Source organism: Leucopleurus acutus (assembly GCF_964270905.1).
Source record: "Leucopleurus acutus genome assembly, chromosome: 3".
Classification (NCBI taxonomy): Eukaryota; Metazoa; Chordata; class Mammalia; order Artiodactyla; family Delphinidae; genus Leucopleurus; species Leucopleurus acutus.
The window spans coordinates 43328079-43355077 of NC_139145.1; the positions used below are offsets into that span (position 1 = coordinate 43328079).

Consider the following 26999-nt stretch of genomic DNA (forward strand, 5'->3'; position numbering starts at 1 on the left):
TAGCAGTGTCTAGAAGCGTGGGGACCTACTCAGGTGTCCTGGTCCAGACCCACCCTGACCCCTCACCTGAAAGTACATGAACTTCATGAGCTTAGTGACCTCCGGCTCCAGCACCTCCACTGTCTTCTCATAGATCTCCACTCGGTTGGGCTGCTCGTTGCATTTCACCTGTGGGGAGACGGGGTTTCGCACACCCTGGTTTGCCCAGGTGGTCCTGGTTCACACCTGCTGTCTTATTAACAGGGCCCGTTTTCACTGTTGAATGCACCTCATTTAGGATGATGAGTGGTATGGTTACCTAGTGAGAGGAGGCTGGGGTAGCCCTGTCTGACATTCTGATGGGGGCAGAACTGCTCCCCAGACACTGGCTGCAAGAAAGAAACCAGCTGGTCCCCAGAACAGAACCCTCCTCCCCTTCAGTCTGTTCTGTGCCCCGCCCATGAGCTGTACACATGACTACGTTGAGCTGCACAGTCTCCCTCCTGCCGCCTTTGCCCCACTCCTACCCCAGTACCCCCTACTCCTATGTGGGGGCCGCTGCCTGATCCTAAGCAGAGAAAAACGTTCTGTCCATGGCTCTGGATGCGCTTGGGACAAAGTCCCCTGGCCATACTTGGGCCCATTAAGAAGCCCGTTTTCTCTGCCCGGTGGTTTTCAGCACATCAGAATCCCGTGGCTGATGTGTTCACAGCATGCACACCCAAGGCTGCTAACAGGTCACTGAAACTGGAGAGTGAGCAAAGGGTAGTAAACACAAAAACATTCTTCACACTGTTGTATAGAAATTCTTAAAATGGAAGCACCTAGCTAAACATCCAGAAGTCGATGATTAAATGGATGAAGTATGATGCATTCATACACTATCATTATGTAACTGTTAGGGGCAATGAGATACATCTCTGACCTGAGGTGGAAAGATTGCTACCATAAACTGATGGGTGGAAACAGCTGCAGGACAGGAAGGGTAATTTAATCCCGTTTTTATTCAACAAAACACAAAACAGTGTGTGTGTTTGTGTATCCATATATAATACAGGTATAGAGAATCTGAAAGGGTGCGAAAACCAAGCTGTTAATGAGTAGTGAGCTCTTGGGGTTAGGATTGGGAGCAAGGTAGAGGAATGGTTTCTGTTTACACACCTGTGGCCTGTTGATTTGGTTACAGTGGGACCAAAGAATAATATGATAACTATGATAATGGTAAAAATAATATCTGTGTGTGTCAACATGAAAAAAGTCAGTTATAAAGAATACAGTGTAGGGCTTCCCTGGTGGCGCAGTGGTTGAGAGTCCGCCTGCCGATGCAGGGGACACGGGTTCGTGCCCCAGTCCGGGAAGGTCCCACGTGCCGCGGAGAGGCCGGGCCCGTGAACCATGGCCGCTGAGTCTGCGCGTCCGGAGCCTGTGCTCCGCAACGGGAGAGGCCACAACAGTGAGAGGCCCGCGTACCGCAAAAAAAAAAAAAAAAAAAGAATACAGTGTAAAAAATTCAAGCGGCAGAACCGTATAAATAGAAAACTACACACTTTTGTAAATGACAATAATTTACAAAATAATAATCACAGAAATATTCATGATGTTTGAGGAAAGAGAGCCAGATGACTATGCAGCAAAGCGTCCACAGTGATTATGCTTTGGTGGGAGGTGGGGGATTTGGGTGGTGGAGGGAGGGGTGAGGATGTCTTGCTTTTCACTTTCTACCTTTCTGCAGTGGTTTGGGTGTTGTACAGTTAGCATATACTGCTTTCAAAAGAAAATAATACTGAGCAATTTTTAAAAGCTGGTGTCAGTTTTACGGGATGCTCTCTGAATGTTTTCAGCGCACCCCCTTGGGTAAGAGGACCTGGAGGAGGTCAGTAATCTGGACGGGGGTGGGGTGCAGGGTGGAGGCACCCCCTGAAGGGGCAGGACTGTCTCACCTGGGGGATGGCCCGGGAACAGCTGCGCCAGGTGTATAGCATGACCGCATACTCGTGCCCTTCCTCCAGCATTTCATTCTGAAAAGCACAACATGCTCAGCAGGGAGAAACTGCTCCGGCGCCACAAGACTTTTCAACAGCCCCCCACTCCCAGTCGTCGCAACTCACAGTGTGGTCTATGGACCAGCAGTGTCAGCATCACCCGGTGGGGTGGGGTGGGGGTGGGGGGCTTATTAGAAATGCAGAGTCTCAGGCCCCTCCCTGGGCCTATGGAATCTGAATCTGCATGTCAATAAAATTCCCAGGGGACTCACACTCCCAGGTGCACAATAAGTTTGAGAAGCAATGGCCTAAATTATCCCCATCAGACACTCAAGGGCTCTACAAGCAGGACACACTTTTCAAAGACAGATGGCTACCTCAGAAAGGAGGGGCAGATCCACTAGCTCCAACAGCAAAAGCTGTCCCAGATAAACAGTTAGCAAGAAAATAAGCAAAACAGTTTGTACAGCAGATAGGTTAAAAAACACAGAGTAATAATTATGAAAGTATATTATTGTGTATGGAAAAATATTTTGGTGGAATACATACCACAACTATGAATAGCAAGCTCTCTGTGGGGATGGATAAACAGGGGCTTTTGCTTTTCACATCGCACGGTACTACAATGTCTGCTCTTTTATAAGAGCCCACTTTACTATTTCATAAGCAGGAAGACGGTTAAGATAAAGATTTTTAAAAATAATACAGAGCAGATGGCAAAACTAACAACAGCACGAAAAACAAATCTGATGACTCACCTCACCTAGTAAGTGCTTCACTGGAAAGAGCCCTAATCTCAGTGTCCACATATCTGGGCTGAAATCCCAGCTTCATCACTTAGCCCTTTGGCCTTCAGGAAGTCACTTAACCTAAAATTCTCCATTTAGTCATCTGTTTAATGATAATGTTGTAAATAACAACCTCAGAGAATTTTATGAGAATTAAATACAGTACAAACATACATACACACTAGGTAATCTGTAAAGGGAGTTAAGAGTATTACTAGGGAAAAGAGAGTCTGGCAGCTCCTCAAAAAGTTAAACACACAGTTACCATGTAACCCAGCAATTCTGCTCTGAGGTATGTATCCAAGAGAAATGAAAGCATATGTGCTCACAGAAACTTCCACACTTGTTCACAGTAACATTATTCTAATAGTCAAAAACACAGAAACAACCCAACGGGTGAATGGATAAATAAAATGTGGTATAGCCATGCAATGGAATAGTACTCTTCTGTAAAAAGGAATGAAGTACTGATCCGTGCTACAACATGGACGAACTTTGAAAACATTATGCTAAGTGAAAGAAGCCAGACACAAAAAGCCACCTATTATATGATCCATTTAGATGAACTGTTCAGAATAGACAAAGCCACAGAAACAGAAAGTAGATTAGCGGTTGGGGGAGAGCAGAACTGGGAGGGACTGCTAAAGGTTTGGGGGTTTCTTTTTGTGGTGATGGAAATTAGATAGTAGTGATAATTGTATAACACTGTGAATCTACTATGAAAACACTGAATTGTACACTTTAAGTGGTGAATTTTGTTATATGAAGGATGTCTCAAAAAATACAATAAAAAGAGTATTACTAGACCATCTCTTTTGTGAATGTTTGTATAGATACAAAAATGAACCTTTACTGATTTATCTTTTATCCCACACATCGTATCTATTTCATAATATCTTCCTAGCACAAGATCAGATTTAATTTGGAGCTTATTACTTTTTAAAGTTTTGTTTTCAACAGCAAACATCACTGATGAGTCACACTTTCAATTCTTAATTTACAGAACTCTTTAAATCAGTAACATGTTGTGCTTGAGACCACAGAGAACCAAGAATCAAGCCTGTGGGTCTCCTGCTGCCGTTGCTTCAGAACACGTGTCAGAAAAGGGAAGTGACAGTAATGCATAGGGAACAGGTGTCTACTTATCAGCACTAAACTGCCCACTGGCAGGTATATTCCCATTCACTCATCCAGTGAACCTTTCACTGAGCGCTCACGGGTCCCTGGCTTGGTGCTACGTGCTGAAAACAGGCCAGTGAACAAGAATGATGTGGACTCTGCCTTGTGGACAGTTCAGCTGACCATCAGTCAGATTTGTTGTATAATCATGCCTGGAATGTAGAGGTCAGGATGGTGTGTTGGATGGAGCTTCAGGAAACTTGAGGTCTGGTCCTGGCTCTGCTTGGACCCAACTTTTATCTGCACAATGTCATGGTTTTCTCATTTAGAGGCAAAGAGTTGGCCTAAATCACTGGTTCTGAGTCCTGGCTGCACGTTAGTCACCTGGGCAACTTTGAAAACGCCTGATGCCCAGGCTGGGCTCCACTGGAACGAAATCATTATCTCTGGGGGAGGGGCCCAGGCATAAGTGTTTTTAATGCTCTCCAGGTGATTCCAACGTGCAGCCTAGGTTGACAGCTGTAGGACTAAGGATCTCTCAGGTCCTTTACCTTGATAAGATTCTGTAAGTCCACGATTTAAACCCAATGTGAGTTCAGATCAAATTTCAGATAGTGACAGACTGTACCTCTCAGCACTTATTTGGACACTCAGCCCCCATCTCACCCCCCAGCAAAGAACCCTTGACTGTTCCTCATAGGTGGTCAATTACATGGTGGTCAATTACTCCTCTTTTCTCTGGCTATCCTGCCTTTTGAGAAATTCACCTTGCCCCAAAGTGGGCAGGAGAAATACAAGAAGATGAACATCTAATGAAGCCTCTTGCTGCTGATAAAGCTACTCTACAGAAAGATTTAGCAAGGTACAAGGAGGAAATTGTTGAGGAAGTGACGTTTTGGCATTATCCACGAACATCATCGGTACACCCTATCTGAGACCCTGCCTAAAACCATATCAACACTATCCCTGTGTTGGTAGAATAGTGGCCCCAGAAAGATGTCTGCATCCTAATCCCCAGAACCTGTGAAAACAATACCTTACACAGCAAAAGGGACTTTGCAGATGTTATTAAGTTAGCAGCCTTGAGATGGGGAGGTCATCCTGGGGTATCTGGTGGACCCAGTGTAATGGCAAGGGTCCTAATAAGTGAGAGGGAGGTGAGAGAGTCAGACCAGGAGTCGTGAAGATGGAAGCAGAGATTGGAGTGGTGTGACTGCTGGATGCAAGGGGGCTGAGTCAAGGGATGCGGGCAGCCTCTAGAAGCTGGAAAAACAAGGCAACAGATTCTCCTCTAGAGCCTTCAGAAACGAATGCAGGCCTGCCCACACCTTGATTTTAACCCTGTAAGACCCCATGCCAGGCTTCTGACCAAAACAACGGTAAGCAAATAACTTTGTGTTGTTTTAGGTCACCGAATCTGTGATAATCTTCTGTTCCAGCAGCCACAGAAAACGAATACAATCTGCCTCCAAACCGGCCCTTCCTCTGACTTCCCTATTGGTGTCCCTGACCTGGTATTTCCAGGAAACCTCAGTCAGCATCGTTGTCACTCCCATGGGCCCCAGCACCCAGCACACTGTGAAGCCAGGTGGAGTCAACCTCCAGCGCCTCTCGTATCCATGTCCCCTTAGCCATCCCTCACACCAGTGCCCTCATCCGGCCCTTGACGCCTCCAGTGTAGATAACTTTAACTATCGCCTCACTCATGCCTCCTTACCACTTGTTCTGCACAAAACTGACAAATGAAACTTATTCCTCAAGTGTATTTCTGTTCACATTTCTCCTATCAATGAAAAATTCCCATTGCTACTGATTTTTGATTAAATGAATTAAAGCCCTCTATTATGGGCTGACTTGTGTCCCCCCGCGAAATTCATATGTTGAAGTCCTAACCTCAGGACATCAGAATGTGACTATATTTGGAGACAGGGCCTTTAAAGAGATGATTAAGTTAACATGAGGCCATTAAGGACCCTCATCCCATCTGACAGAATTTGGACACACAGAGAGACACCTTACATGTGCCTGCACAGACAAAAGACCGTGTGAGGACATGGCCAGAAGGCAGCCGTCTGTAAGCCACGGAGTGGCCTCAGGAGAAAGCAACCCTGCTGCCACCTTGATATTGGACTTCCGTCTCCAGAACTGGGAGAAAATAAATTTGTTATTTAAGCAACCCAGTCTGTGGTATTTTGTTATGGCAGCTCTATCAAACGAAGACAGCCTCTATGCACTGACCCTTATCTAATTTTTGATAAATACCACCAAGAATTTCCCTATATGTACTTCACAGTCCAAACCCAGGCAGTCTCTGTGCCTTTCGCCTCTGTGCCTTTCCTCATGCTGCTTCCACCAGCCAGATGCTCTCCATCTCATCCCTGACAGATAAAATTCTAATTGTGTGGGACAGCAGAGGTCAGTGGAAAGAGATCAGGGCTGGGAATCTTAAGTCCTGGATTCTAGGTTCAACCCTGTGATTTACTAATTGTGGGATCATGAGCAACCTGCTTATTAACTTCTCTAGGTCTCAGTTTTCTCATCCCTAAAATGGGAATAATGATCTCTTTGCAAGTCACAGGGCTATTATAAGGTTCCAATGATACCACGTATAAGAAAACCTTATATAGTTTAAAGTACCATTTATATATGGTGTGTATATATATATATATATATATATATATGTAAAACATATATATTATGTATATATAATAACCATAACTTTGTATATTTTTATTTGTTTGCAAAGAGCCATCTAGAGCACAGGTTTTGTAGTCAAACAGATTTGGGTTTAGCTCTGCCATTTGTCAGTGGCAGGACCCTGAGTAAGTTACTTAACTTTTCTGGACCTCAGTTTTCCCCACCCATAAAATGAGTATTGTAATAGAACCTTCTTCAAAGGGTTGAGGTGAGGATTGATTAAGACAATGCGTTTAAAATATCTGCACATAAAATGTTCAATAAATGGTAAGCCTGTCTATTTCTACTTGACTCATTGAGAACTAAGACCAGCCCTATCTGTCCTTGCATATCCCCCTCTCCAGCATTTAGCAGGGTCTCTCCAGGTACCAGGTACACAACATTTATTGAATGAATGGGCAGGGTGTGGTGAGACAGGCTTTAGGCTATCGCTGATATAGTGAGAAAGGTCCACTGAGCCACAGGCAGAACCTGTGAATGAGAAATTTGGAATTCTCTAAATGTCAGCGATGCATGAGGATGAAATCAATGAAAGCCCAAGAAGGAAGGGTACCCTCACAGATGGGTCAGACCAAGACCCATCAAACAACGGGTCCCTCTGTGTGAATGATTTAGGCCACCAGTAATGTGTTACTCCAAACCTTTTCTGAGAAACTTTGTGCTTTGGTCAAGGGCCAAAATTCCACACAGCCAGTAATCTATCTATAAAGCATAAAAAAAGGCAGGATCTAATCAACTGTTAACCCCCAAAGCTAGAGAAGCTCAGGGAAGTGAACAGTGGGAATAGAGTTCCGCCCCAAAGGTGAACAGGATCTGCAAGGCTGGAAGACAGGAACAGTGTGCCTCCAGGCGCTGAGAGGGGATGGGTGGGGCATGAGGATGGGCTTGAGGAGATGGATCTGAGGCAGAGTGTTCTTGGAACAGCTGAGCACATGCCCCTGGCGAGAGAAGCTGCCCACAGCCCCGCCCCCACCAGCAGGGGGCACGTCTGTCCCTGAAGGTCACAGAGACTTACCATGCTGGAGTGGACTGTAGCCTGCTCAATGTACCTTGCAATGCCTGTGACAAACGCATTCCTGTCCTCGAAGTTTGTGTCAAAGTTAGCCTGCAGGAATTAGAGAACAGGAATACTTGGTGGTTGGAAAACAGGTTCAAGGTGGCTGGGTGTCCAGGGAATAAACTGCTGCCAACAAATGCCCGAGTTCTCTGTGGAAATCTATCCCCACATCACCCTTTCATCTTCCGCCAAGAAATCCCACCCTGAATCCCACTGGGCAGGAGCTGGCTACAGCCAGGGCCTGCATCTGCTTCCCATGGGTCATCAGGTTTACCCAGGGAGCCTCGGAAGTAAAGGCTTAAACCAGACAAGCCTAAATAGCTCTTAAAAGTGAAGACGTGTTTTTTTTTTTTTTTTTTAGAAAGAAGCAGACTCACAGATATAGAGGAAAAACTAGCGGTTACCAGTGGTGGGCAAAGGGAGGTACAAACTAGTGGATGTAAAGTAGGCTCAAGGTTGTACTGTACAACACTGGGAATGTAGCCAATATTTTGTAATAACTTTAAAAATTGTATAAAAAAAATTTTTGAAAGATGAAGATATTAAAACAAAAGGTGAAGAGGTACACTGCTTTGATCCAGCAGTTGCAAAAATACTTGCCTGAGGGTGCAGATACATCTGTACAAGAATAATAACTGCAGTATTTTTTTTAATAAAAATACTGGAAGCCATCCAAATATCCATTAACAGCAAAAAGCTAAATAAATAATAGTATATCCATACAATGGGCTCATCTTATAAGTACTATGTGGTGGTTAAATACAGTGTGGTAGCATAGCAGTATTGTCAGGAAAAATACCCATAATAAATTTTAAGTTAAAAAAGCCAAATCATAGAGCAACATAATACAGTATCATTCTCTTTTGGTTAAAAAAAAAAAAATTATATATATACGTGGTAAAAAGGTGTGTGGGTATATATATGTGTATATATATAGACACAGTTACAGGGAAATTTTTATTTGTTATAAATACTTTGCTGCATTGCTAATAATAAAAAAGATATTTACATAATTAAAATTTAATCTGGGTTAGAAAATGTGAATAAACCAAGTGGATGAGTTGAACCTTCAGGCATGTGCGTAATAAATCTAGCCATTGAATGAAATTTAAAATAGACTATGCGCTTATATTTGGTCTCATTTAGCCGTCCAAGAACTTTCAAAAGGTCAAATACAGCTAAAAAGCTAAAAATTTCCAATTAACTAATTCTTTCATAACATGGTATTCTTGCCCAGCACACCCAGACAGGGTCTATTTGCAAGGATGACTACAGCTGCACGGATGCCCTTCCCACCACGCCCAGGTGGGATCTCGGTTTTGAGCAATCCGATCACGGTTTGTCACAAGCTTGCCTCTCAGGCAAAAGCAAACAACTGTGACTGGCTTCCCGGAGCCATTATCGGCTGTGGGGAGTTGAAGACCTCTTGTCACATACATGAAGGAAAAGTAATTACCCAGGCAGGCTCTAGGGGTTTCTAAATTGCGATATTTAATTCATGAGGTCAGAGCTGCCAAAACCTTGGTTAGTGCTGCAGCAAGAACAGCCTGGAAGGTATTTGGGGTCAGAACGGATCAACAAGCCTTCCCCGAGGGAAGAGAAACAGCCCTGGTGTACATTTACTAGCTTATCTATTGCTTACACTCAGCTCCACCAGCGCAGCAGGGACTCCATCAGCTGACGACCTTTCACCTTCTAGATGCAGGCATCCCACTTCCCTCTGCCTTCAGGGCAAACCCTCTCAGGGGATCCCCAGAATTCCTGATCCCACTCCCCACCATCTGGCCCTGGTGCTCTGGGAGGACTTAACCTGGTACATGATGGAGGAAGGCGGGGGTTCGATGCATGGCTGCTGGTCAGGGAGGGGCAGCTCTTCCAGCAGGTCCACGTTGGACAGGGCATCTTCCAGGGTGACGTGGGTGGTCATGGTGGCAGTTTCTGTTGTCCGCACTGCGGGGGATGGAAGAGAAGGAAACGGAGAGTTTCAGGGGCTTTCAAACACTTCTCCCAAGCTCACCCTGTCCAGGCTCCTTCCAGAGAACCCGGGGAGTTAAGAAACACACACCGAGACCGCTTCCACTTGCTACTTCTTCCCGTGGTGCCCTCAACCCGTGCCTGGTATCTGAGGATCTCTGTACAGTTTACGAAGTACTTTTTTATGTCTATTGCCTTGACTGAGCCTCACCACAACCCTCTGATGGCAGGTGGTCTCATATCCACATAACTGATGGAAAAACAAGGCTCAGAGAAGTTATGTTGACACTCATACAACCACAGTGACCAGGAGCAAAGGACCTCAAATTATGCTTGACGCTAGAACACGGGCCAAAGTCAGCCTCCAGTTTTTGTTATTCAAGAAGATATTTATCAGTTCCACTCTTAAATTATTGCATAACACAAACATCCATGATTGAGAGAGCCAAAGATTATCAGCTTGAAACCAGAGTGTGAAATTAAGCTGGGAGTCAAAGAATTCAGACTCCAGCAAATTTAACCTTATTTGCAAAAACATTAGAGCCACTGTCTTCCTTGGCCTGGACATATGGTATGTTTTGTGAGCCACACCAAACAAATCAGCCCAAAATGGACATTTTTGTGTCTCAGGCCCTGGCAGACTACAGCGGGTGTGATGAGAACTTTGCCAGGCAGTGAAGCTGAAGAGGTTCTAAACAGCACCTAACAGGAGCTAACTGCTATTTTAAGAACTCAGCACTCAGCAAACAGAATACTCATTTTTTAAAGCATACGTGAAACATTAATTAAAAATCATCATGATTTAGAGCATAAAACAAGTTCTCACAAGTTCCCCTAAATATGACCTTCTAGAAGTCACATTCACTGACTACAGTGCAATAAACTTAGAAATCAATAATGTAAATTATAGCAAAGAAAAAACTCCGTATCTATGAAAATTTGTAAAAAACATACTGCTAGGTTATTCATAGCTGAAGAGGAATTCAAATAGAAATTGTAAAATATTTAGAACTGAATGCATTTCATAGGAAATAAGAAAGCAGAATTAAATGAACTGAATTTTCCACTCAAAAACCTAAAAAAGGATAAAAATCAACCCCCAAAAATGAGAATGCAGGGATTACTAATTACAAAAGCAGAAATAAATGAAGCAAAAAACAGCAAAACAAAACAAATAGTAGACTAGGTGAACAAAAATCTGAAAACTGAGTTTTAAAAAAAGGTTAATAACATAATAATAAGGAGTGCAGCAACTTCTAACCCTTTAGCATATTCGAATGAGGAAACACGAAGAAGGCTGCCTGTGCTCCGGAGAGCGCCCTCCCTCCCTCCCCATCCCTAATCCCAGGGAAGCCTGAGACCTGCTTCAGGGCTGGAGTCTCAGAGTGTCAGAGAATTTGCCTCACTCATTAGGAAATGTGGTGTCAGAGGCCAGGGCAGAAAAGGACCAGCGACAGCAGAGCTGGGCCCAGGCTGTGAAGGGCTGACACAGTTGCAGAGTGCACCCCACGCAGGCTGCCCCTGTGTCTCCTTTAGGCCCGGCTGGGAGGGCAGATGGGGCTGAGCTGCTGACTACCGCTTCACACTTCACTGAGTTCTCAACTCACCTCCCTGTCACACGCTATGGCAACAGTGAAGGCCACATCCAATGAGGGCACCGGGGGGGGGGGGGGGGGGGGGTGGGGGGTGGGGGGGGGTGGGGGCGAGGGCTCAGAGGTGACTGCCTCCTCTGCCCTCTGCAGGTGCCTGGCCTCACGGAGGTGGTTTCAGGCCCTCTCCACACCTATGCTGCTTCCTCTGCTCTCTTCTCTGCCCTGAATTCTAAGTGTGGCTGGCATTCAGTTCTACAGCAAAACCATTTGCCAATCCACAGAAAAGATTGTCTTCTTCAGTACATTAATGTTAAGTCCATTTTGCAGGAAGGGTTAATGACTGTCCAGGGCATAATGATCTGTAAGCTCCAAAGCCCTAATAATTCTCTTCGTTAATTCAAATAATAATAAACCTAACACTTTAAAGCCATTACTCTGTGTCACTCTGCCAAGCACTCAGCTATTTTAATCTTGCATCAACCTTATAAAGGTAAGTACTATGATTATTCCCATTTTACAGATGAGCAAACAGAAGCTCAGAATTAGGTCACTTTACAAGGTCAAGGGCTGGCAAGTGCTGGAGCTGGGCTTGGAACCTAGGTTTTAAAGGCCTGGAGGAGGGAGGGAGACACAAGAGGAAAGAGATATGGGAACGTGTGTATGTGTATAGCTGATTCACTTTGTTATAGAGCAGAAACTAACACACCATTGTAAAGCAATTATACTCCAATAACGATGTTAAAAATAAATAAATAAAATTAAAAAAAAAAAAGGCCTAGAAGCGACTATTTATCTATGACTACCACGGCTGTGTCAAAGGGACCCAGGGGCCAAATTGAGGCAGCCTCCATTGGCCAAAGATGGGGTGATCTGAGCACCAGTTAGCACAACTCAAGGGATTTGAAACAATATCAAATATATGTGAATCCATGAGATCGTAAAGACACTTAATAAAAACTTGGTTTTATGCCTTTGTTACTGCTGGAGGATGCCTGTGAACCAACTTTTACGTTGAAAATCAATAAATAAAAGGAAAGAAGCAAACATTGAACCAATCTTTCCTATACCAACTGGATAAATGAATTGCAGGAGAGAGAGATGCTTCTCTTTATAAAGGTATTTCTTTTTTTCCCCCAGAAATATTCACAGAATTAAAATATCCCTAGTTTCCAACCCCTAGTGAACAAATGGATGTAGGCACTGATCACCAACTGCTGCTAACATCACTACATGAGGGACAACCAGATATTATGTGCCTCCTGATGGAAAAACACACCATCATCTTACGAAGAGTGCTGAACTCAAAACAAAATATCTGAATCTAATCAAGCCTTTGATACAATCTGACAGGAAATACAGAGGACAGAACATGTTAAAACACACCACGGTGAGGTAGTCAGTAAAATACAATCTATGGGAAAGTCTGCTGGACAAATGGCTGAGTATCTTTAACAAATAAAGTGCAAGGGAAAAAAAAAGAGAGATGGAGGGGGAAGTTATAGATGATAAGAGACTTAGACTATCACATGGTTTTACTTCATTTGGATCTTATTTCAAACAAACCACCATAAAGATGAAATTGTAACATATATGAGAAAACAGGAAAATTTCTCTGGCTAGTTACTGACTCAATATTTGACAATATTAAGGAAACTGTTACTATTTTTTAGATGTGACAACAATATTGAGGTTATATTTTAAAATAGCCCTTATCTTCGACAAATACCTACTAAAATATGGATAAAAGGATACAGGGGTTTGCTTCCAAATCATATTAGATGGGGGAAGAGTGAGAAATAAATGAGACAAAATCAGCCAAAGTTAATAACTGTTGGGCTTCCCTGGTGGCGCAGTGGTTGGGAGTCCGCCTGCCAATGCAGGGGACGTGGGTTCGTGCCCCGGTCCGGGAAGATCCCACATGCCGCGGAGCGGCTGGGCCCGTGAGCCATGGCCGCTGAGCCTGCGCGTCCCAAGCCTGTGATCCGCAACAGGAGAGGCCACAACAGTGAGAGGCCCGCGTACCGCAAAAAAAAAAAAAAAGGTCAATCCTGTGTGATGCTTACACACAGAGATTTATGATAATTTTTTATCCAATTTTATGTTACTTTTATCTTTGGCCACGCCACGCAGCATGTGGGATCTTAGTTCCCTGACTAGGGCTTGAACCTGGGCCCCCTGCAATGGAAGCTCGGAGTCTTAACCACTGAACCTCCAGGGAAGTCCCTCCAATTTTAAATATGTCAGAAATGTTCCATAAAAACTCCCAGCTCAATGTATACAATCCCAGTTCTAATCTGTCTTCCCTTCCTTCATCTTCCCTGACTCCTACTTATGATGTTTACCTTCTCCTTCCTCCTATAACCTGGGTTTCTTCTAAGCTTCTCAGATTCTAAAATAATCATTTACCAGAATAACCCTTAAGATTTTCCCCTTTAACACAATAATACTCCCGTCCTTCCCTTGATCAGAATCATAAGTGAACGACCTACAGAGCCAATAAATTAGGAGTCTTTATTTCCATTACAAATACAGCTTCTCTAATGGATTTCTGTTTCTCTGTAGATCATTCACTGCCTAAGGGAGAAGGAAATCAGACATTTTTAGCCCAAGTGCTAGAAGTCACTGCCAACTCCACATCAGTCAGAAAGAAAAAACATTCCGGAAATTTTATCAGAGGTATACATGAAAAGAAGTACTTCTTTTCCAGCTCAAATGTCCTGCCTGTTATGCAATCTTCCAAAGGAGGAGAATTCTTAATATTGAGTCTACGACCACGTGGTCATTTTGTCACTTTGCAAGAGAAATTAATAAAATATTAAAAAAACTAACACTGTTCTGGGAGCACCATTTACCAGACACAGCTGCAACCTGCAATGTGGGGCATTCATGGCAGATTTAAATTCAGCATCTTCATAACCAACGGAAACTCAGGGGCCTGGTTTCACCGAGTAGTAATAACACCGGGCTCTCGGGCAATCTGCTTCTGAGAAGGTCCTGTAGGCCCCGTGCCCGACCCCCTCCACCCCTCCACCCCTCCACCCCTCCACCCCCCCCACTGAGATGACTGACAGATCCTGAACAAGAAGCAAGGGGCCTCACAGACACAGGATGGGCACTAAGAGAGCCTGTCTTTGGGAATGCAGGTTGCTATTCTCTAAGCAAAAGATCTGCATTGTTATTTTCTGACTGACTTTCTGGAAGAAAAATGAAAAAAGTCAGAAGGTTTAATGACATGGAAAACTAGGCTAAGTATGGTGGGTAAGCTCAAGTTCTGTGTTCATATCCGCCATCTGTTACTTCCTAGCTGCATAACCATAAGTATGTTCCTTAACCTCTCTGAGCCTCCGTTTCCTTATCTGTAAAAGGGCGATGATTAATAATAGTCCCTGCCCTCAGTGATTTATTATGAGGATTATATAACATTACAGCACGTGAAATGCTCAGCCCAACAGCAGGCACACAGCAAGCACTCGGGAAATATTAGCTAGTCGGATGGCCTCTTTTTAAGAGAGCGAATGGATGAATTAAACATTGCAACAACTCTCCTAAACAAGAGCAAGGCATCAGAAATATTACACTAATTCTTAAGGCTACAGATCTTTCATTTTGATTTCCTCAATTGTAACACCCTTGCAGGTTCGAGGGGACAGGTGTTATTTTTGCTGTTTTTCTAGGGAGGACACACTGTTGCTAAGAAATGAAAACGTTCATTCACGGTCACATGGTCACTACTAGTGACTGAGTTAGGGCAGAAATGGGATATCTCGACTCCCAATTCTAAGCCCTTTCTTCTAGACTGCACCACTTTTGTACCTTTTTGAAAGGTACCAAGCACTTTACTTTCTTTTTTTTTCCAACTTGGCTGCCTTTTCCTTCCTCTGAAGAGTAAGACTCTGTCAAGCCATAAAGATTAGGTAACTGTCACCTTTGGGTTTCATGAGAGCGCAAGAAATATTCTCCTTGTCTGTAAATCTCTCCAGCTAGAAAGCAACTAAAACAAATAAATAAAAATAAAGTTAAAAAAAATAAATGCATATGTATATTTATATCTGCAAATAAAAAATATATAAGTAAATAAATATATAAATATAAAAATAAATATAAGGGAGGCTTAGACTGTCCCCCTCAAAAAAAACATTTGGAGCAGCATTTGACTGAGCAAGGAAAAAATTCCAAAGTACTGCTACTTCTTCTTCCCATACCAGGGCAAATGCTGCTCATTGATAACGTCTCTATTTCTCAATGAGTCCACGGGTAGCCTCAGAATCCTTCTTGTGAAATACAAAACTGCAAGTGGCCACTAGCACTCACTCCGAGTTTGCCCATGAAATAAAATATATGTTGCCCCCGAACCAGAGCAGAACGACGCGTGCATGTGCAAGCTCCCTGAAGCCAGAGACCATTTCTTACCCATCACTGAAAACCCTGGAGACCTTAGTAGGGTGCCAAGGAAAGATGAGGCACCGGGGAAGTACTGGATGGATGAAAGAATGCATGAACATACCTGAATTCCCCGACAACACGGGAGGAAAGAGATGACTTAGCATGTCCTCATTTCTAGTTTCCCATTCCTTCTCCTTCATTATTAATAACATAATTTAAATCAATACAGAATATGCAGTCACATCCATAAACTGCCTGTACAATTATTTACTTAGTATTTTTTCTAAATAGACTTTTTGTTTCCACTTTACAAATATATTTTAGAAGAAAGCTTTATATCATAATCACTAATTGAGAAGCAGAGGGAAACTACAAAAAATAAAAAAACAATGAAAACAAACACAGGTCTGAGTGTCATGTGAAAATCATCTCACGTCCACCATTGACATGCTCACTAGAGGTGGTTTAGTGTGGTAGTGAACTAGAGTCCTGACTCTGCCGCTACCTGGCTGTGTGACCTTGGGAAGACGGCATAATGTTTCTGAGCCTCACGTGCTTCATTCTGATATGAAGAATAATAATAGTTCCTACCCCATATGCTTTGAAAACTGAGTTATCCCATGTAAAAATAGTAGTTGGTAGGTAGAAAGTGTAACATAAATGTTAGTCCCCCCAACAAAATCTAAATCCAGCAACACATAAAAAGGATTATATACCAAGACCAAGTGAAATTCACCCTGGAATGTAAGACTGGTTTAACATTAACATCCAAAAATCAATGAATGTGATAAGCCATATCAATGCAATAAACGACAAATCCCACAGGATCATCTCAACACATACAGAAAAAGCATTTTACAAAACGCACACTCCTTCATAATAAAAGCACTCAACCAACTAGGAACAGAAGGTAACTTTCTCAACCTGATAAAGGGCAGCTACAAAAACAGCTACAGCCAACATCAGACTTAATGATGAAAGATTAAATGCTTTCCCCCAGGATTAGGAAGAAGACGAAGAGCTCCACTCTCTCCATTTCTATTCAACATTGTGCTGGAGGCTCTAGCCAGGATATCAGAACAATTAGGAAAGGCAATGAAATAAATGATGTCCACATTAGAAAGGAAGAAGTAAAATTCTCTCTATTTGAAGATGATATGACCTTGTATGTAGAAAATCCAAAAATATCCACTAGAAAACTATTAGAATGAATAAACATGTCCAGCAAAGTTGCAGGATATAAGAATATAAGGAAAATCAATTATATCTCTATTCATTAGCAATGCTCAATATAAAAATGAAATTAAGAAAACAACTCTATATACCATAGTGTCAAAAAAATACAATACTTAGGAATAAATATAGCAAAAAGAATTGTAAAATGTATACTCTGAAAACTATAAAAGACTGTTGAAAAAATGAAAGACAACCCAAATAAATGAAAAGATATCCCATTTTCATAGATTGGAAGACTTACACTGTTAAAATGGCAACGCTTCCCAAACTGATATAAATCCAACGTAATCCCTATTCAAATCCCAGCTGGCTTCTGTGCAGAAATTGACAAACTGATCCTAAAATTCATATGGAAATTCAAGGGACCCACCTAGAAGAGCCAAAACAATCTTGAAAAAGAACAAAATTGGACGATGCACAGTTCTTGATGTAAAAATTTACTACAAAACTATAGTAATCAAACAGTGTGGTGCTGGCATAAGGACAGAAATATAGATCAATGGAACAGAATTGTGAATCCAAAGATAACATTTATGGTCAACTGATTTTTTGACAAGGTTGCCAAGACAATTCAATGGGGAAAAAATACGCTTTTCAACAAATGGTTTTGGGACAGCTGGACATCCACATGCAAAAGAATGAAGTTTAACCTCTACCTCACACCACATAACGAATTAACTCAAAATGGATCAAAGACCTAAATGTAATACCTAAAACTATAAAATTCTTACGAGAAAAACACAGGAGTAAACACTTGTGACTTTGGAATATGTAATGACACCAAAAGCACAAACAATGAAATAAAAAATAGATAAAACTACACATCATCAAAATTAAATTTAAAACTTTTGTACTTCAAGAGACATCATCAAAAAAGTGAAAAGAGGGAATTCCCTGGAGGTCCAGTGGTTAGGACTTAGCGCTTTCACTGCTGGGGACCAGGTTCGATCCCAGGTTGGGGAGCTAAGATCCCACAAGTTGTGCAGTATGGCCAAAAAAAGAAAAAAAGTGAAAAGACAATCCACAGAATGGGAGAAAATATTTGGAAATCATATATCTGCTAAACATGGAGAATATATAAAGAACTCTTAAAATTCAATAATAAAAAGACAACCCAATTTTAAAAATAGGCAAAGGATCTGAACAGACTTTTCTCCAAAGCAGATATACAAATGGCCGATAATCACATTAAAAAATGATTATTATTCCTAGTTATTAGGGAAATGCAAATCAAAATCACAAAGAGATATTACTTCACATCTATTCAAATGGCTATAAGCAAAAAGACAGGTAAGTACAAGTGGTGAGGGTGTGAAATTGGAACCCCCATTCATTGCTGGTAGGAATGTAAAATAGTACAGCCACTTTGATAAACAGTACGGCAGTTCCTCACGTTTAAAAAAAAATTTTTTTTTAATTTTATTTATTTTTGGCTGCGTTGGGTCTTCGTGGCTGCACTCAGGCTTTCTCTAGTTGCAGCGAGTGGGGGCTACTCTTCATTGCAGTGTGCGGGCTTCTCATTGAAGTAGCTTCTCTTGTTGCGGAGCACGGGCTCTAGGCGCATGGGCTTCAGTAGGTCTGGCACACAGGCTCAGTAGTTGTGGCTCGCAGGCTCTAGAGCACAGGCTCAGTAGTTACGGCGCATGGGCTTAGTTGCTCTGCGGCATGTGGGATCTTCCCGGACCAGGGCACGAACCCGTGTCCCCTGCATCGGCAGGCAGACTCTCAACCACTGCGCCACCAGGGAAGCCCCCTCCTCACGTTTTTAAACACAGAGTTCCCAGAAGACCCAGCAATTCCACTCCTAGGTATATTCCTAAGAAAACTAAAAATATATATTCACAAAAAAACTTGTACATGAATGCTCATAGTAGCATTATTTGTAATAGACAAAAAGGGGAAACAACTCAAATATCCATCAACGGATGAACAGATGAATAAAATATGGTATATCCATACCATGGAATGTGACTCAGCCACAAAAAGGAATGAATTATGGATACATGCTACAATGTAGATGAACTCTGGAAACAATAAATTATATTAAGTGAAAGAAGCATAACATACCTTTTAAAGGACATGCCCAAAATAGGCAAATCTATAGAGATATAAGGTTGATTAGTAATTGCCTAGCCTCAGGGTAGAGATTGAGGGAAATCCACCTGGTGTTGCTAAAGGGTATGAGGTTTCTTTCTGGGGTGATGAAAATGTTATGGAAATTAATCATGATGATGGTTGCACAACTCTGAATATACTAAAAGTCACTGAGCTGTATGCTTTAAATGGGTGAATTGTACAATATGTGAACTATACCTCAATAAAGCTTTTACCAAAAAATGTTAGTATTTGTATGACCACTTTTGGGGAACTTTGTGTATATGTAACATAAGCGGGAGTGGGGCAAAGAGAGCTGGAGCTGGGGCAGGAGCTTGGGGAGTCTGGGGAGTATGATGCTGCCCCTACACTCAGAGACTGTGCTGAATGAAAATGAACAGGGAAGAAGAAGCAAGAGACGCAGCCACACTACCCCAGGGAGCAGCCCCTAGACCGCAGGGTGAGCGAACCACCATGAGGCAGGGCCTGAACCAGGCCCATCCCCGGCCTGTTTCTGTGGCACTGCCACCTGCCAGCGCCTGGGGTTGCCCCGCCCAGGAGGAGAGACTCCTCAGACATACAAATCTCTGAGGTGGGCTGATGGGCTTTGAGGTTTAGAATGAGGACAAGATGGGTCTCTAGCCTCCTACCTGAGCTCTCTTTTTACTATAAGGACACTGACGTCGAGACACGAGAGGACTTGGGCAGGGTCCCTTGGCTAGTTCAGGGCTGAGCTGGGCTAACACTGCAACTTCCTGGGAAGACAAGGGGACCTGACACAACTGATATGACAGTGCCGCAAAAGAAAAAGAGGGATATTAGAAAGAAGGAAGGGAGGGAGGGAAGGAGGGAGGAAGAATTCTGCAGTAAAACAAAAATCCATGTAAGAAAGGAAATACTACAATCGAAGGATATTACTTGGTTCTCTCGCGGTCATCACTTACACGTCTCAATAAGGTAGATGCTTTAAACATGATTTGGGTTAAAACAGAGCTCTTACTATATTGGGAGATGAGGGCAGGGGAGAGAGGGGGATGGTGTCAGAAGGCGAAATCTTCATCCATCACAGCAGGAAGTGAACAGATGACACGTAGAATAGATAAATCAAGAAATAGCAGCATAAGCATATCATTTAGAGATCTGGAGGCAACTACTGGAAGAAACGGTAAGTTAAAAGCAGCAGCCTCTGGGGGAGGTGGGCACTGGGTGCTTGTTTTTCACTGTGAGTCTTTCAATACTATTTGATTCTTTGAAGCATGTGCAGGTATTGCTTTGATCAAGAATTTAAAATTTACTTTAAAAGACAACAACTCAAGGCTTCCTTGCTGGCAGTCAGACAGCTGGCCAGTCCACTGCTCTGTCTCAGGCAGCCTTTGCTATGTAAGTCCCTCCCTGTGGGGCTCCTAGGCCCAGAGGCCCCTCACTTGCAGCCTCTCTCCACACAGGGGGCCTGAGGTCACAGCAGAGAAGTCCAAGTCAGCCTCGACTTGGGTCTCTGGAGAAGGCCTACCCTCCTGTTCGTTTACAGCAAAGAAAAAGATCCTGGCGGGGCTAAAGGGCTGGCCACTCCATTCGCCGTTTCACTCAGCTGCTTCCTGTGTTGCCAGGGTTGAGGAGGCCTTTCCGTTGACAACCCAACCCGGCAGATCCCACCCTCTTGGGAGGGGAGGTCATGCCACAGAAGGCAGCTTGCTGATTTGCTCCCGCTGGGGCCTGTGACAGGGCACCACAGGAGGGGCAGCAACGTGACTTGTATCTGGGGAGAGAGAAGCTGCCTTTCAGAGGCACCTGCTAAAACTCAGAAAGGGAAGCCATTCCATCTGCTGTGGAAACAAAGAGCGAGACTTCAGTTCGACCACCAGCTCGGGGCATGCAAACCTCAGCTTCATGGATGTGAAGTTGCAACTCGAATGTGGCTCAGCCTGAAGACTGACATAGACCCTCAAACCACACTTTCCCTCACTCTAAAAGGGCAATTTCTCTGTCTGTAAAATATGAAGGCTGGTCTAGTAGTGCTTCTCAACCATGACGGCAAAACCTCTGTTGCGAAGGTTATTGCGGCAACTTGTCCCAGTAACAGTTTGACTAGTGAGGTTTGCAAACAAGGTGCTTTTTATTATGTGTGAGGGAGGGTTCAAAGTCCTCCCATGGTATCATTGTTTGCATGTTCATCTCTTTTCTTGAGTGGGAGAAAACGGGGTAGAGGTGGGGAGGGGAATGGCTGCTGGGTGTGAGGTACTGAGTATGTAGATACTGTCCATCAAATGTACTTAGGCAAAAACAAAAGCAAACCCAAAAACAACTAGTTAGGAATCACTGAACGTGAACCTCTCTCAGAGTCATTCCAACTCAAAAGCAAATGACTGTGACTATAAATGGGACACTCCATCCAAAGGACGTCCTTCAAGACTATGCTTCCCAACACGACCTGTCCACTGTGGCAAGAGTACTTACGGTGCCATAAACCTGCCCATGGACATTCTTGCCTTGTGCCTTTGCTCAAACTCTCTCTGCTCCCTAGTGGACTGTCCTCTCCCCTTCACATATCCTACCTTTGACCACTGTCAAGGCCCAAGTCAAGACAGGCCCCCTCCATGAAGGTCTGACCAGCCAAACGCCACCACAACCTTCATTTCTTGGATTCCCATAGCACTCACAGTCTGGAGTCCATAATTTCCTACTGCATTATAAACTGCTTTATATTTTACTAATTCTTTGCACCACCAAAAATGACAAGGATAACTGTCATCTTTTGTGGGGGTCTGACCCATAGCAACTAGCACAGAGCTGGGCACATCCTAGGCATTACTTGCTTAATTAACACTTCATGAACTATTTGTTGAATACAAGAGCCAATGGCCAAAATTCATGTCTTCTGATTTAAAAAAAAAAAAATTTTAAACATCATGGTCCCCTAAGGTACCATATCTAAGTCAGCCTTATTACTATAAGAATCTGAAGAGATATATTTAGAAAATTCTCCTGTCATACAGTTTCCACCTCAAAAAATAAAAAACAGAACTTCATTTCTCTCTCTCATATGAAGGTATAGCATACTTGGAGGTTGACGGCTGACCCTGAGTTTTGAATTCTTGTCTCACCATTCATACCTTGCCTGAATCGGTCTTAAGCCATCACAATTTAAAAGCACAAATAGAAAGTCATTCTCAGGTATCCCTTCACTTAACACTGAGTTACTGAGTGTCTTCTATGAGGGTCAGCCCTGCAGATTCTCTTTGATCTCAGCTGGGCCTTCAGTAAAGTTAGACAATGCTCTCATTCATCCCCATTTGATTTCTTATTCCACCCACAAAGACAGCTGTTCCAAATCTCCAGACATCTCCCGCACTTTCCTAACCAGTCCACCACCTTTAACTTCTGCAGAGGACCTCATCTCCTGCCTTATTTAGAAGACAGAGACCACACACCATGGACACACTAAACGTCTCTCTGTTCCACGAAGAGATGAACGTCTGAGAACCACTACCCTAAGATGGCCTAATGATAATGGAAACAGAAAATCAAAAGACCTATTGATAAGTCATCGTTGGGTCTTTATCGCGCAGCTCTCCGGGTCACGTTTACTTTCCTCTCTGCTTGTACTGTTCCTGAGTTGCTGCAAGTCTATCAAAATGCCACTCAGCCAGAATGATCCCTGCAAGAAATTCTGCCTGAACCCAACCTCTGCCTTCTCAAAACAATTTCTTTCAAGAATTTGTACCCAATTTGTTTTTGCCTCTGTTGCCAGGGTCCAAGAAGTATGGCTTGAATGGTGGTCCTTTGAGGCACATCACACACAGTGCTTAGCATAGTGGCCATGGCTAGGCAGCCAGTACCCAACATCTTTGCATCCTGGGAGGCGTCCCACACGCACTGACCGAATTCTGAAGTGTCTTTGTACAGACAAGACCATCCAGGGTCCTTGACAGAATCTGTGAATCACAAAGTGCCTTTCAGTGTCCCTTTCAGTTGGCTCAGTGGTGCAGAGAGACCACAGATTTGTCTTCTTAAGTTGACACACAGTATATAATTAATAAATTGTTCCTTTAGGAATGGAGGGCAGCCATCCAAAGGAGCCATACATTCAGGAATCTCCTTCTCTCCTCTGTTTCCAGGGCCTTTTCTTCTCAGCCTGAAGTTTACAAACATTATCTCATCCACAGGCTCCTGTGGCCAACAGGTAGGTAATAAGCTGCGCAGGCTGCTTTCGGTTCCCCAATTTTCAAAGTCAGAGAGGTAGTGGCTGATTTAAAGGCACACAGCAAGTCAGGAATAAATCTTGTGTCCAAAGACCACAGTACTGCTTTGTCCGCAGGGGGAAGCAAAGCATGCCTTCAACATTTTTGGTTGGGTTGCAAAATGCTGAATGTACACAGAGGAAGAGGTCCTTCCCGATCTGTGTTGAAATGTGAGAACTACCTCTGGGCTTCCGCTGGGCATAGTCCCTCCCCCTTCTCTCTTCCTACTGCAGCTGTACCCACCTTCAGTGTGCTACTCAGGAGCACTTCCCAGCTGAGGCCCTTGCTGACACCACAGCTTACCACGCTTTCTTTGGCTACCTTCTGCAGGTCAACCTGGGGCTGGGTTCCTTGGTCACAGAGACCAACTCCCCTGGGAAAAGCAAAATCCAGGAAGGCTCTGGAGGTAGAAGAGTTGGTAAGAACTCGGGGTTGATGACACCTCCTCCCCCCAACTGGGACTCCTCTTAGCAGGGATCAAACTATCCCTCCTCATCCCCAGCAATGAAGACTTACACCAGCCAACTCGCAGGTGTGCTGTTCTTGGACATGGCCACCAGCGATGAGGTGTCTGCTGAGTGACCAGGGCGGAACCTTCACTGTGGGAGGCCTTCTAAGGTCACTGAATCCTTTAGCAGAGTCAACAATGACAACAATAAAAGATCTGTGTTCTTAAATTAACACACAATATATAATGTGGCATGAGCCATATTCTTAATGATTATGTAATTAATACATTATAATGATAAACATATAAATATAATAGTACTATGTGCTAGACGCTCTACAGAGCATTTGCACGCATCCCTTGTTTACTAGAGCATCCAATTAAGTACCAGCTCCTTCCCCACCACTGCGGGCGCACCGTGTCACTGCCCCGGGTGACAGTGTGCTCTACCCTCTTGCCCCACCTCCGCTACTAACGCAGGGTCCATCCTCTGGACCCTAGGCTTAGCTTTGCTCCTCAGAACAATAAGACCAAAGGCCTTTTACAAAGGCTCCAATGAGGTGACTGATGCCTGGTTTCATCAACTACAAGTGAATAATTAATACTTGCCAGTAAAGAAATAGACTCATTGTTACAGTGGCCACATGGAGGCTATAAAAGGCCATTTTGTGCAGCTCTTGGTGGAACCCTGGGGCCAACAGTGGCCAAAAGAAACCTCTTTGAGAGTGTAGGCTGATCCTCAAACATGGAGACTGGAGCTCGGCACTGTTTTCCAGGAGTGCGGTTCCCAATGTCAATTAGCTTGTTGCCTATTCATCACCTAATTCGGCTTGCTGATCAATGACGGCAGCGGAGGCCCACTGAATGTCCGAGGGGGCGTGATATATCACAGGGGGCATGTACTGTTCCCCCGAGACCCTTTTCCAGTTTTTAAATTCTTGCCTACTGTCTTCTCTGGGCCAGCCTCTGATTTGATTGGAGTAAAACTCTCCGATCCTGGTGGATTTTACACCCTACTATTGGCCTAATACCTAAAATGAGTTTTTCCTTTTCCATTACTAGCAGGGACTGAATAAGGCAGGCTTGGGTGCCTGCAGAACCAGTCAGAACTGGCCAGGAAATATAATAAAGCAGCTTAGTGAGCAGAGCGCTAATGCCCCCAGCCAGAGGCTCAGCCTGCAGAGCTAGCCAGAGGGACTGGCTTTGTGAGCAATCACACACTCTCCTTGTGGCCTCGGAGCTGCCCTGGCAGATGGTAGCCAGTGCCAACAAGTAACTCTCCAAGTGTACACTGGGCGCTCCACAATACCCTCTAGTGACAGTAACCCCTGACCAGTTACACACACACACACACACACACACACTACTCCTATGGTATTTTTGCCCTTAGGGCTGAAGCTGCCCCTGCAGCCAGCAAACAGAGCTGACAGCTGCTAAATGTTGTCATTTCATCAAGCTGTTCCCCAAAATTGCTACCCAGCTCCCCACTCCCACTTCCAGCTCACTGCCTGAAATTCCACCATTAGAGATAACAAATATTATTAAAGCGTTGTTTCCCATTAAAATGCCTCTAAGCCTCTGTTTCCTTTCTGGTCAGATGACTTCTAAAACACCTCCTGGGTCTAATGGGAAGTTCTTGTGTATTTAGCTCTTGAGGATAAATGTGTTCACTGGCTCCTTTCTTGAAAACAATTTTTGACACGGGAGAATGGGTGGGGGGATGGTAGAGCACAGGACAGTGTATGGAAATGGAGGTGGGCAGTCTCAGGGAGGGTCACAGAGAAGGAAGGTCTGATGGTGGAGAAAACAACCTTCAAGGCCTTCACCATCCTGCCAGGGATGTGAACCTAGATTTTTGCCCTCCAACATCTGTGATCTCATGGTTGCCAGAATGGCTTGCAACAGGGCCTGTGCCCCAAAGTAACGTAAGACACCCCCTGCCCTGAAGGGGACACAGGCAGGGGGTGCCCAGGAGCTGGCAAGAAAAGATACTTGTCCACTTCTTGGCCTGGCTGTAAGAGCCCATCAGCCCTTGGTGAGTCTTTCTGCTGTGCTGGGGAAACTAGGCAAGCAGAGGTCAAATTCCCTGGGCTGGGGAGGGCACCTGGGCAGTCCCAGCGTCCTTCTCTGCCAGGTTCTCAATACAACCATACTCCTCTCGGACCATGCTTCCCGCCGCCGTCCCCACTGGCACACGGAGAGCGCGCCCTTAATTCCTTTTTAGACGGTGTATACCCATGGAGGGGGAGGGCTGCCCTGAAAAGCAGAAGCCTACTACTGACAGGTAGGCATCTTCCCGATTGTTCAGAGCTCGTGAAAACCCAACCTTTTCCCCAGGAGTCAGCCCACTCATCTCCTTTCCCCTACCTCCTCCCCCGCCCCCAGACAGCCGGGATGGAGGGCGAGCTAGGCCGGAAGGTTTCAAAGCAGGTCAGGCGTGCCTCCTCTCTCATTAAAGCCCTCACCCCCAAACGCCGCCTCTTCCCCCCTCGCCCCACCCATCTCACGTTCACTGAAGGGCTCTGTGTGCCCGAGGCGGCTGCCAGGCGGGCCCAGGCGGTTCTTGCTGGCCCTGCGGGAGGCGATGGTGGCCGGAGCGGCAGAGGCGGCGGCCGGCGCTCTGCAGTACCTGAGCGCGGGGAGACCGCCGCCGCCGCCGCCGCCGCCGCCGCCGCCGCCGCCGGGCTCGCGGCCGCTGCAGGTGTCTCCGATGCTCGTGATGAGCGCCGCTTCCTCCCCGGCCGGCGGCTCCGGCCCAGGCCGCGCACCTGCTGCTGCTGCCACAGCCGCCGCGCCCCAGCTCCGCCGTGCGTCGGCGCCTCCCGCAGGGGGTACGCGCCGCGGGGCCCAGGGTGGGCCGGAGGGGGCAGGGAGCTGTTCCGGGCCGGAGGCCCAGCCTCCGGGGGCTTCGGGGGCCCCCAGGCCGCGCCAGCCCAGCCGCCGTGCTGAGCACACCCCCGGGGCTGGGAGAAGAGGTGCCGGCCCCTCGAGCATTCTTACGGCCGCGTCGCCATCCCCAGCAGCATCCCAGTCCCCACGCCGGCCCCAAGGCCTGCCAGCACCGCTTACCTGGGTCTGCGGCAGGTCTAGGGGAGCGGCCCGAGGCTACTGCGGTGGCCCGCGCCGGGGCGCAGGATGCTCTGCCCGGCTCCGCTCCGCTGCGGCCGCGCTGGGCCCCGCCCTCGGCCCCGCCCCTCCACCCGCCGCGGCTCCTCCTCCGCCCCCGGTATCCCGCCCCTTCGCCGTTGCGGCTGTCACACAAAGAGCAGGAAATGGCTGCGGCCAGGGTCTCTGGGCGCGCCCCTCTGCGCGGCCGGCGCATCCCGGACCTGCAGCCCGGGCTCCCGCCCCGGGAGAGCCAGCCGCGCCGCTTAGGGAGAACTTGTCCCCAGGACCCCTCAGGCCTGGGAAC

The 26999-nt window shown here is 45.2% G+C and overlaps 1 protein-coding gene across 4 annotated transcripts in view; it reads right to left on the reverse strand.

Annotated features, from left to right (window-relative positions):
* Positions 1-26702, reverse strand: part of CYFIP2 (cytoplasmic FMR1 interacting protein 2) — a 131403-nt gene extending 104701 nt beyond the window's left edge. For all 4 annotated transcript variants that reach the window (XR_014326133.1, XM_082837337.1, XM_082837338.1 and 1 more), the window contains exons 1-5: positions 26657-26702; positions 9433-9572; positions 7581-7670; positions 1920-1997; positions 67-168 (exon numbers count right to left, since the gene is read on the reverse strand). Coding sequence is in view for 3 of the 4 variants with exons in the window: in XM_082837337.1 (XP_082693463.1) it covers positions 67-168; positions 1920-1997; positions 7581-7670; positions 9433-9549 (387 nt within the window). In the remaining variant the exon portion in view is untranslated. The remainder of the gene's footprint in view (positions 1-66; positions 169-1919; positions 1998-7580; positions 7671-9432; positions 9573-26656) is intronic.
* Between the last annotated feature and the right edge of the window lie 297 nt (positions 26703-26999).